This window comes from Rhinopithecus bieti, unplaced genomic scaffold (assembly GCF_001698545.2).
Source record: "Rhinopithecus bieti isolate Rb0 unplaced genomic scaffold, ASM169854v2 scaffold_54056, whole genome shotgun sequence".
Classification (NCBI taxonomy): domain Eukaryota; kingdom Metazoa; phylum Chordata; class Mammalia; order Primates; family Cercopithecidae; genus Rhinopithecus; species Rhinopithecus bieti.
Window position 1 is genome coordinate 95,483 of NW_016821158.1, and position 11,652 is coordinate 107,134.

At 43.3% G+C, this 11,652-nt stretch overlaps 1 protein-coding gene and 1 pseudogene across 1 annotated transcript in view; one reads left to right on the forward strand and one right to left on the reverse strand.

Moving 5' to 3' along the window:
- Positions 1–11,652, forward strand: part of UBE2G1 (ubiquitin conjugating enzyme E2 G1) — a 106,358-nt gene that overhangs the window by 62,752 nt on the left and 31,954 nt on the right. The window contains exon 2 of the mRNA XM_017860189.1: positions 1,386–1,488. Within this exon, the coding sequence (XP_017715678.1) occupies positions 1,386–1,488 (103 nt within the window). The remainder of the gene's footprint in view (positions 1–1,385; positions 1,489–11,652) is intronic.
- LOC108520712 (major facilitator superfamily domain-containing protein 1 pseudogene) lies at positions 7,727–8,927 on the reverse strand (annotated as a pseudogene).

The following is an 11,652-nucleotide window of genomic DNA, read 5'->3' on the forward strand; positions in this document are numbered from 1 at the left end:
CAATAAATGGCGTGATCTTGGCTCAATGCAACATTTGCCTCCCAGGTTCAAGCAGTTCTCCTGCCTCAGCCTTCTGAGTAACTGGGATTACAGGCGCACGCCACCATGCCCAGCTAATTTTTAAATTTGTATTTATTTATTTATTTATAATTTTTTTTTTTGAGACAGAGTTTTGCTCTTGTTGCCCAGGCTGGAATGCAATGGTGCGATCTCAGCTCACCGCAACCTCTGCTTCCCAGGTTCAAGCAATTCTTCTGCCTCAGCCTCCTGAGTAGCTGGGATTACTGGCATGCGCCACTACGCCTGGCTAATTTTGAATTTTTAGTAGAGATAGGGTTTCTCCATGTTGATCAGGCTGGTCTCAAACTCTTGACCTCAGGTGGTCCACCTGCTTCGGCCTCCCAAAGTGCTGGGATTACAGGTGTGAGCCACCGTGCCCGGCCAAATTGTGTAATTTAAGTCTGTGCAGTTCACTGAATGTCAGTTATACCTCATTAAACTGCTTAAAAATTTTTCACATGGTCTGCTCACCATTAATAGGCCAGTAGTTTGTTAAGTCTGGTGTCTCTGGAAACATTTTGGGCCCTGCACCCCTGCTCACCTGCTCCTTAAGGTCCCTGTCTTGGCTTGTGTGCCCCCACCTCGCTAGTTCCTCGCCTCTCGTTTCCCACCCTGTCATTCTTTCTCCATGCCACGGCACTCTCTTTAGAAGAGAAGAACCTCATGATGCTACAGCCATTCCTGTATGCTCTAGCTATTACTCTTAAGCTACTCCTGTGGCCCAGAAACTGTGGCTCTCAGAGGGTCAACATACACAGACAAAACTTATGGGACCTCTGCTCTCCTTGTGCTCAGAGATGGATGGGCACACAGGAGCACTGTAGGAGCAGGTCCCCACGACTATAGGGGCATGTCAAATAGGTGTACAAGTGTTAGTACAAATGAAAGTTATTAAGCTCAGTACATTCCAATGAAAAGGTATGATCAGACACTCTGAAAGCATACCCTAAAGACAGCAGCTTAAGAATTGCCAGCTTGACTTGATTTCTGGGGTTCCTTCTGAACGAGAATCTCTAGGGGATGGGCCTGGATATCTGCATTTTAATAAGCTTCCTTAAAAGACCACTGTAGGACCACCTAGAATGACAAGAGCCTGGCTGGACACCAGTAGAAGTTGATCTTCTGGAGAGTTTGCTTTACCCAGGACTTTCTTATAGTATAGACATGAAAATATTTTGGCCATCAAGTAGCATTTTGCCTGGCAAGGTGTATCTGTTTGATGGTTTAAAACTTATATATAACATGTATGCTCAAGTTCTGTAATTTATCTATTGGATGAAAATTATGTGCTTAAATGTATTGATTAAACTTTGCTTTTTCCACAGAACTCAACAAAAATCCAGTGGAAGGCTTTTCTGCAGGTTTAATAGATGACAACGATCTCTACCGATGGGAAGTCCTTATTATTGGCCCTCCAGATACACTTTAGTAAGTATAATGGAACTGACATCTTCAAAATGGAGCTCTTTTAATACATTGAATTAAAAACTATTTTGGCAGGCTGGGTGCGGTGGCTCACGCCTGTAATCCTAGCACTTTGGGAATGGGTGTGGTGGCGTGCGACTGTAGTCCCAGCTACTCAGGAGGCTGAGGCAGGAGAATCACTTGAACTCAGGAGGCAGAGGTTGCAGTAAGCTGAGACCACACCATTGCACTCCAGCCTGGGTGACAAAGTGAGACTCCATCTCAAAACAAAACAAAGCAAAAACACAAGTATTTTGGCAAACTGAAATGAAATTATTTTTTAAGGAGCAGGAGAAATGACTGTATTCCGTATCCTTTCTACTGAATTGGATCATTGAAGAGTTTTTGTGTTCTCCTTGAATCTCTAATGTCTAAGACCTGTTGCTATTAAAAATAATAGTTTCAGGCTGGGTGTGGTGGCTTATGCCTGCAATCCCAGTACTTTAGGAGGCTGAGGTCGGCGGATCACCTGAGAGGTCAGGAGTTTGATGCCAGCCTGGCCAACATGGTGAAACCCCGTCTCTACTAAGAATATGAAAATCAGCTGGGCTTGGTGGCACGCCTGTAATCCCAGCTATCCAGGAGGCTGAGGCAGGAGAATCACTTGAATTCAGGAGGCAGGATAATTATATATTTTTTGGACATTTGAATTGAGAATGTGTTATACACATCACTGTTTTAAGAAGGCTAAGGAGAATTTTCAAGATGGTCTATTTTCGTGGTTCTCTACTTGAGTCCCCACCGAATACTAGTTAGAATCTAGGTGTTCTTATCCTAAACTAAACTAATGGTCACTTTCTCCTAGTTTGTTGGAAGTTATTGTTAGACTATATGATAATCTGTTAACTGACTATTAATTGTTAAACCAATGACTTAAGGATAGACAACAATGTAGTGATATTAAATAAGAGTAGAAGAAGAGAAGTAGAATTTTAAAAATATTTCGTGTAGTACATTTCTAGATGCAAAGACCACAGTCTTATTTTCTGCTCTGAATGTTTGCAGATTAACTTAAATTTACAAGTATGTATTGTTTTGTAAGATGCATCTGCCAGGCGCGGTGGCTCACGCCTGTAATCCCAGCACTTTGGGAGACTGAGGTGGGCAGATCACGAGGTCATGAGTTCGAGACCAGCCTGACCAACATGGTGAAACCCTGTCCCAACTAAAAAGACAAAACAATTAGCCGGGTGTAGTGGCACGCGCCTGTAATTCAGCTACTCAGGAGGCTGAGGCAGGAGAATCGCTAGAACCCAGGAAGTGGAGGTTGCAGTGAGCTGAGATTGTGCCATTGCACTTCAGCCTGGGTGACAGAGCGAGACTCCATCCCACACACACACACACACACAAAGATGCATCAAGACTTCCTTACATTGGTGACTGATAGAAGTTTCCATGCTTTTTGCAGCAGTTCAGGTATTGGGGGAAAAAAAGGAAGTGACCTTCTTAAAGCCATACAACTGAGTGACAGGGACAGATCTAGATCTGAGTTTCTTGAGGTCTGGACTATACTTTCTCACTTAACCTTCATCTCAGTGCTGCTAAGTGGGTAAGGATTTGGATGCATCAAACATTTTTTTTGGTGATGGTCAAGTAGTTGTTTTTAGGTTTTCTAAGTTAGTAGCTCTTTTCCTCCTCAGAAAACAGCTAATGGAAAAGATTTGGAGCTATTTCTGTGCCAGGCTAGGCTGATACTTACAGAGTTGAACCATAGTGTGGACATTTGTGTTTGTGATAACGATTGCCAATCCGAAGTTTTGCTGATGTGTTTCCTGATTGTAGTTTGCATTGATAAGTTTTACAAACTGAGATAACTGAATTTGGCTACCCCACATGATTAAGGTTTTTGGCAGATAACAGTAGCCATTGAAGACCATCTGGAAGTGCTTCCTCCTAACCTTACTGTGATTTGAAAGCATGTTTCCTAACAATTTTGTCACCAAAAGATGTTTGATGCAGCCAGATCCTTACCCACTTACCACACCTGGGATGTGAGCCAGGTGAAGTTCAGATCTATTCTTGTAGTTTTTCAACATCACCACCTTGGGAGACACAGCAACATTTCAGTGACAGAATCTAGTTACCCTTGTATTACGTACATGAAAACAAGAAAAACTCTCCTAAACTGATGTCTGTATGGAGCATTGGTTGGGAATCCAGATTGGAGCTCAATTCTAAGGGCCTCATTGAAAAAAAAAATTTTTTTTTTTTGAGATGGATTCTCGCTCTGTCTCTCAGTCTGGAGTGCAGTGGCGTGATCTTGGCTCACTGCAACCTCTGTCCCCTGGGTTCAAGTGATTCTGCTGCGTCAGCCTCCCAAGAAGCTGGGATTACAGGCACCTGCCACCATGCCCGGCTAATTTTTGTGTGTGTGTGTGTGTGTGTTTTTTTTTGTTTTTTTGTTTTTTTTTTTTTTGAGGCGGAGTCTCGCTCTGTCGCCCGGGCTGGAGTGCAGTGGCCGGATCTCAGCTCACTGCAAGCTCCGCCTCCCGGATTTACGCCATTCTCCTGCCTCAGCCTCCCGAGTAGCTGGGACTACAGGCGCCCGCCACCTCGCCCGGCTAGTTTTTTTGTATTTTTTAGTAGAGACGAGGTTTCACCATGTTAGCCAGGATGGTCTCGATCTCCTGACCTCGTGATCCGCCCGTCTTGGCCTCCCAAAGTGCTGGGATTACAGGCTTGAGCCACCGCGCCTGGCCAATTTTTGTATTTTTAGTAGAGATGCCGTTTCACCATGTTGAGCAGGCTGGTCTTGAACCCCTGACCTCTCAGGATTAGATGTACACCATTGTGTTACAATCGCCTACAGTATACAGTACAGTAAAATGCTGTGGAGGTTTGTAGCCTGGGAACTATAGGCTGTATCCTAAAGCCCAGGTGTGTAAGTAGGCCATACCCTGTAGGCTTGTGTATGTTCACTCTGATGTACAGAGTCACCCAAGGACGCCTTTCTCAGATCATAATCCTGTCGTAAAGCGTCACGTAACTGACTGTATGTTGTGTACCTCCAGCTCCACCAAAGACAACACTTTTTCTTTTCACTAATAAAAACCCATTTCTGGGCGGGCGCTGGGGCTGACGCCTATAATCCTAGCACTTTGGGAGGCCGAGGTGGGCAGATCACGAGGTCAGGAGATCGAGACCATCCTGGCCAACATGGTGAAACCCTGTCTCTACTAAAAATGCAAAAATTAGCTGGGCATGGTGGCGCACACCTGTAGTCCCAACTGCTCAGGAGGCTGAGGCAGGAGAATCGCTTGAATCCGGGAGGTGGAGGTTGCAGTGAGCCAAGATCACACCACTGTACTCGAGCCTGGTGACAGAGCGAGACTCCATCTCAAAAAAGAAAACAAAACCGTTTCTGGTCTTTGGTATGCATTTTTAAAAGTGTTGGCTGTTGAATTGAGATGTGAATCACAGCAGTATTTCTGGCAGCTCCTCTGGAGTGTGTATATGCTGCTGAGAATACTGGCGGTCACTTCTGGACTGTGCCTTCCTGAGATCAGTAGCCTTTGCTCAGGAAAGAGAGAGATGTTCCTAGGGCAGGACCTGAGAAAGGCAAAGGAAGATACAGGGGGATGAAGAAAGGTTTGTTAGAAGTAAGCCTTTTAAAATGCTACCAAGGATCATGTACTTCATAGAATGGATTTGTTGTTGGCCGGACGTGGTGGCGTACGAGGCCGAGGCGGCCAGGATCATCTGAGGCCAAGAGTTGGAGACCAGCCTGACCAACACGGAGAAACCCCATCTCTACTAAAAATGCAAAATTAGCCGAGCATGGTGGTGCGTGCCTGTAATCCCAGCTACTCGGGAGGCTGAGGCAGGAGAATCGCTTGAACCCGGGAGGCAGACATTGGCAGTGAGCTGGGATCGTGCCACTGCACTCCATCCAGCCTGGGCAACAAGAGGAAAACTGTCTCCAAAAAAAAAAAAAAAAAAAAAAAAAAGGTTGTCTTAACAGAAAGTAAGAAAGTAGTGATGTTCTTGTAATTGTTTCAGTGGAATGGAGAGAGTAGAGGCCATCTTGGAATTGTTGGAAGAGCGCTGTTGGGAGTGAAAGTATACACCTTATGTATAAATAACTGCCTGTGAAGGGAAGTAGAGGCTTGTACTGGGGGGTAGGGGTGTTACAGGATTGAAAATAAATTAGTATAGGCTCAGATGGTACCCAGACCTAAGTGGTTAATTCACTACTTTATAATTAGGTAATAGAAATAATACTGAACCAAAATTCTGTAAAAGCTGGTGTGATTATCTCACCGTGCCCTCATTAGCCCTCAGTTAGTCACTAGAGGGCACTCCACTCTCTTCAGTCTGTGTGATTGATAACTGGTACATTCAAGGGTTACTTTGAGACTCCTATAGTTGCCACAAGTCTTAATTCAGTCATACTCATCTTTATATTGCATTACGTGTTTATTTTTATTAATGAATCTTTCCAGTGCAGTAGTCTTTAACGTTTTTCTAGGAAATGTACATTCTGAACTGGTAAGGTATACCAACTATTTTCAGACTGATTATCAAGCAGTATGGATAACCACTCACATCCACAGAAATTGAAATTTCAGGTAGAAGTGGCAATAGGTTTGCAGTAATGAAGTTTAGGATGGGCACAGTGGCTCACATCTGTAATCCCTGCACTTTGGGAGGTCAAGGGTGGAACGTTTGAGCTCAGAAGTTGGAGACCAGCTTGGGCTACATGGTGAAATTCTGTCTCTACAAAAAATACAAAAATAAGTCAAGCATGGTGATGCATGCCTGCAGTCAGGAGGCTGAGGTGGGAGGATCACTTGAACCCAGGAGACTGCAGTGAGCCAAGATCATGCCACTGCACTCTAGCTTGGGCAACAGAGCTAGACCATGTCTTAAACAAACAAACAAAAAACCCAGAAAGTTTAAGAAACCTGGATATCACTGTATAATTATAACATTTTGTAAATTATTAATGAACGATGTCTGTGTATCTTCTATCTCTCTTTTTCCTTTCATCACCAGTGGCTGGTCTGTTCAAGGAGTATGCCTTATTTATTTATTTTGTTTTTAAGCACTGGCAATGGTATGAAAATTTTGGAGAATCTTAAGATTATGTGTTTTGTAATATTGCCTTACCTTGGGTGGATGTAGGAAATGAAGAATCAGTTAACCAAAACTCGGAATTACATTCTTTTACAGTTGCAAAATTCTATTCCAGTTATGAATTATTTTACTGTCCTATGTAAGATGTAGCGGCAGAAGCCATCTGTTCTGTAATGAAATTCTGGAGGGAATGAACCTAGTACCTGCATTGCTTAGAAATTGAATGATCAGTGGTAATGCCTTGCTGTTTATCATGTAGTGTTCAAGGACATGGACTTTGGGGACTGCCTTTGGTTAGCTCTCTAACTCTACCACTCTTCTTAGTTGAGTGACTTTGAACAATTAAATTTGGTCTTAACAGTTTTGTTTCTAGGGTAAAAACCCTATGCTTAGGAAATGTTTCAAACTTTCAATGTTCTGTTGCTTATAATAGCAAAAAAAAAAACCTTACTTTTTCCCCTTTTGCGGTTTTGTTATTTATCTTTGTAAATGTCAATTATAATTTGAAGGACACTTTGTAGTTACTAATTAGATTATATGAAAAACTGTGTGGAGAGTTTGTACTATAATACTGTGTCCCTAAGAAATTAGGGTCCTCAGTAACAGAGAAATAAACTCAGATGGGTCACTGCTCAGTAGTCCACATAACCACAGAGCAGAGCACAAGCTACTGGTTGTGAACAGAAAGAGACTTCATAAAAATCTTCACATATTTTCTGGCATTATTCCCTACCACTACAGGGAATGCCTATGACAATGCCATTTTTTTTTCTGCTATAAGATAAAGGAAAGATCGTATCCCTAAGATACATACTTAATGAAGATAACAGAAGCTCCAGTGTTTTTCTTTTTTCACTGTTCTTTTCGGAAGTTCACCTGGATGTTCCAGAGCAGTTTTCTAAACCTTTCATTGTTGATTGGCCTTTTGTAGAATTCTTCAGCAACATACAGTACAGAAGACCCAGGCTAAAATAGTTCTCACAGATACACTTTGAAATAGATGTATTTGGATATAAATATAACTTGCCATTCCATTATTTTTTCTAATGACTAAATTTTTTTAAATGGAGATTTTCAAACCAATGATGCGCAAAGCCCATTCTCATGACACAGTCATTTAAACTTATTAAGTATGGGCAAATTTTATTTCTCCCCTTTGTCTTGTGGAGTAATTGAGGTTCTCACCCTGGGCATGATTCACAAAATAAGAGTAAGACCACAGATAATAGTGACATAGAAACACAGGCAATGAAGAAAACTTGTAAAAAAACAAATGTCCCCGAGTACCCCGTATCATCCCAGCAGTGATGGAAAAGATGGGCAACCCAAGATTCTGAATGGAGTGCGTGAAGCCATATGCAGTTCCCAGTTGATGTTCAGGAACTACAGATGCCACTATTGGCCATAATGCACAGGCAGGCAATGACTAGGAGATTCCCAGAAGACACATAGCAACCCAAGGGCTCCCCATCATAAAGGCCAGCATCACGTGGGACACAAGAGTGGCTCCGACCACACACAGAACCCAGATGCTGTTGTTCCCTGTGTCAGCCACCGGGAGCCCAAATACTGGGTCGTGGGAGCTGATACGACATATACAACACTGTTCATTGCACTTGCTGCCTGGAAAGAAAATCCAAATTTCTCTGTAAAGAAAACTTTCCCAAGTCTAATAAAAGGGAACATGGCAACACACTAGCAGACACAGATGATAAATATGAGCCACAGGGGTAAGGAGAAATCCTTTACGTCAGTTAATTAAACCCCTCCCCCCCCCCGTTTTTTTTTGTTCTTTATAAAGGATTCTCCCTGCTCTGGGATCTAAGTAAGCAAGAGCCAAGGAAGGCACAGATTAGTGAAAGAAGACATGTTACCCCCAGTCTTAAGTGTGACTCCAGGGGTTGTGTGACCAGCAGAACCCCATGAAGCTTCAATCTTAGAATACAGCCAACTCATGAAGTTCGTGTTTACTGTACTTCCAATTCTAGCCACGCTAAATTGTTGGAGTCCAAACACCAGGTTTAATTCTTTGTCTTTAAACCAGCTCACAGCATATGTATTCTGGGCAACTGCTAAGCACTCCCCACCAATCCCAAACACAAATCTTTCAAATTCCATCAGCCAAAAAACACTAAATATTCCACCCAGAACAAAACAACCTGTCCAATGCAAATGAAACAGCTAAAAATAATTGTGCCCCATCATATTCCAAATACTTGGTCTTTTAAAAAGCCACCAGAGAAACACAAAACCACACTGGGCCAAGAATACCAGGCATATAGCAGCATGAATTTCATGGTGTTCACCTGCATATCCCGTTTATCCTGAGTCTAAAGGGCAGCAGGATTATTATAGCAAAAATAGCTGCTGAAGCCAAGGAAGAACATCAATAACAGCATCAAAAGTCACAGACAGGCGACTGGAGGCCACAGAAGGGCCAGCGGCAGCCATGCTTTCTCATCCTTCTCCTCCACTGCACCTGCGGGAGACCGAGAGGCGAAAGGGGTGATGACTCCAGGACCCGGCGGAAAGCAGTGCCCACGGAGCACAGCCAAGGCAGTGATCACAAGACTCCCAAATATCTTAGACTAGTAGATAGTGAACTGTGGGAAATAAAATGATCGGACAAGAGACAGGTACAACAGGACTATAGATTAACAGGAAATGTTGAGCTAATTTCAGACGGCAGCATGCAGCACATCATTTAAATAAAATAAATATGGCAGAGTGGTAGGTAGGATTTGATCCTTGTAAGATTTTTATAATTTAACACCAAAACAGTAAAGGAGGCCTCATGGAAGAAACTTGAACTAGGCCTAGGTTTTTCAACCCTTTCAAATTTGAAACTGCTGGTTACATGTCTCCTTTTTTTTTTTTTTTTTTTGAAGCAGAGTCTCACTCTGTTGCTCACTGCCGCCTCCGCCCCCAAGATTCAAGCAATTCTCCTGCCTCAGCTTCCCGAGCAGCTGGGATTACAGGCACCTGCCACCGTGCCTGGCTAATTTTCGTACTTTTTACTAGAGATGGGATTTCACCATCTCGGCCAGGCTGGCCTTGAGCTCCTGACGTCATGATCCACCCAACTCGGCCTCCCAAAGTGCTGGGATTACAGGTGTGAGCCACTGTGGCCGGCATACACACCTCTTTTTAATATCATGATAGTAATTGTATTGTAGTATCTGTGATGAAGATAATGTGTAATGAAAGATACTTTGAATTCATTGATGCCTTTTTAAATTTTTATTTTTTTTATTATTATTATTTTTGGAGATGGAGTCTTGCTTTGTGGCCCAAGCTGGAGTGCAGTAGCGCTATCTTGGCTCATTGCAACTGCTGCCTCCCAGGCTCAAGCCATTCTCCTGCTTCAGCCTCCTAAGTAGATGGGATTACAGACACCTGCCACCACGCCCGGCTAATTTTTGCATTTTTAATAGAGGCAGGGTTTCACCATGTTGGTCAGGCTGTTCTTGAACTCCTGACCTCAAGTGATCTGCCCACCTCAGCCTCCCAAAGTGCTGGGATTACAGGCGTGAGCCACCGCGCCTGGCCACAATCATCTTTGTATATCAAGAGTGAATATGTGGCATGTTAATGTTTAGTCGACAGTGTTATTGTTCTCTGTGGGTTTTGGGCTTTCTCTTTGCTAATTTGGCTGCTTGGTAGAAGTTTGCATGCACAAGTTGGGTACTACTGAGTTAAGCATTTAAAAAAAAAAAAAAAAGGCAGATAGACCGGGTGTGGTGGCTCACAAGGTCAGGAGTATAAGACTAGCGTGGCCAACATAGTGAAACCCCGTCTCTACTAAAAATGGAAAAATTAGCCAGACGTGGTGGCGGGTGCCTGTAATCCCAGGTACTTGGGAGGCTGAGGCAGGAGAGTCGCTTGAACCCGGGAGGCGGAGGTTGCAGTGAGTCAAGATTGTGCTATCCTGGGCGACAGAGCGAGACTCCATCTCAAAAAAAAAAGAAAGAAAAAGAAAGGCAGGGACAGGTAGAATTTCCACAGGTAAAATAGAAGAAGAGGGGTTCACAGATAGGAGAAAACAGAAACACCATGGTTGCTTTAGAGTGGGCAAGGCCATTTTCAGATAGAGTGAAAGTTGTGTGCTTTAAATCTTCAGGGCTACCCTTTTAGTTGAATTTGGTTGACATTTTAGAGATTGAAAACAATTTAGAGGGTCTAAATCAGTTTTTCACGATGAAGATTCCAGTCAGCTGTTGTGAACCTTTTGAGTGAATGTAACCAGTCCAAAGTAAGTGACATGGGAAAGCTGACTTCATGTTGTCAAGGAATCAAGTGGCACGTGGCTGCCAGTAGAATCAAGTGCAGGGGCTTTGTGGCTGTGCCTTTGATGTTCTTTTACATAGACTCTCTTTTTTTATTTTCATTTTTTTTATTGAGACAGAGTCTCATTCTGTCACCCAGGCTGGAGTGCAGTGGCACAATCTTGGCTCACTGCACCTTCCACCTCCCAGGTTCAAACAATTCTCCTACCTCAGCCTCCCAAGTAGCTGGGATTACAGGCGCGTGCCACCACATTTGGCTGTTTTCTGTAATTGTGGCTTTCAGACCCGTAATTCGACATACTTTACATCATGGCCCAGTGCATACATATGTGTATATAGATTAGTGAATAAAACACATACATAGATTATATAACTGAAACTACTTGTGATAAACTCTGTTCTCTATTTTTGTTAACAAAAAAATTTTGCTAGTGACTCATTAAATTGCTTTTGCAGCCCTGTTTGAAAAAATAGTCAATATAATCAGTATATCCTAAGACCCATTTTGGCACTAACTCACATAGAGCAACAGGATGAGAAGATAAAGACTGAACTCTTGGTGTAATGCGCTCTTCAGAACAGCTGTTCCGGTCTGTATCTATTCCCTCAAGCCCTCGGGCTTCTTCCCTTCAATAGACAACCTCATCAGTTTTGAAAAGTAAGGCCCGGCCGGGCGCGGTGGCTCACGCCTGTAATCCCAGCACTTTGGGAGGCCGAGACGGGCGGATCACGAGGTCAGGAGATCGAGACCATCCTGGCTAACACA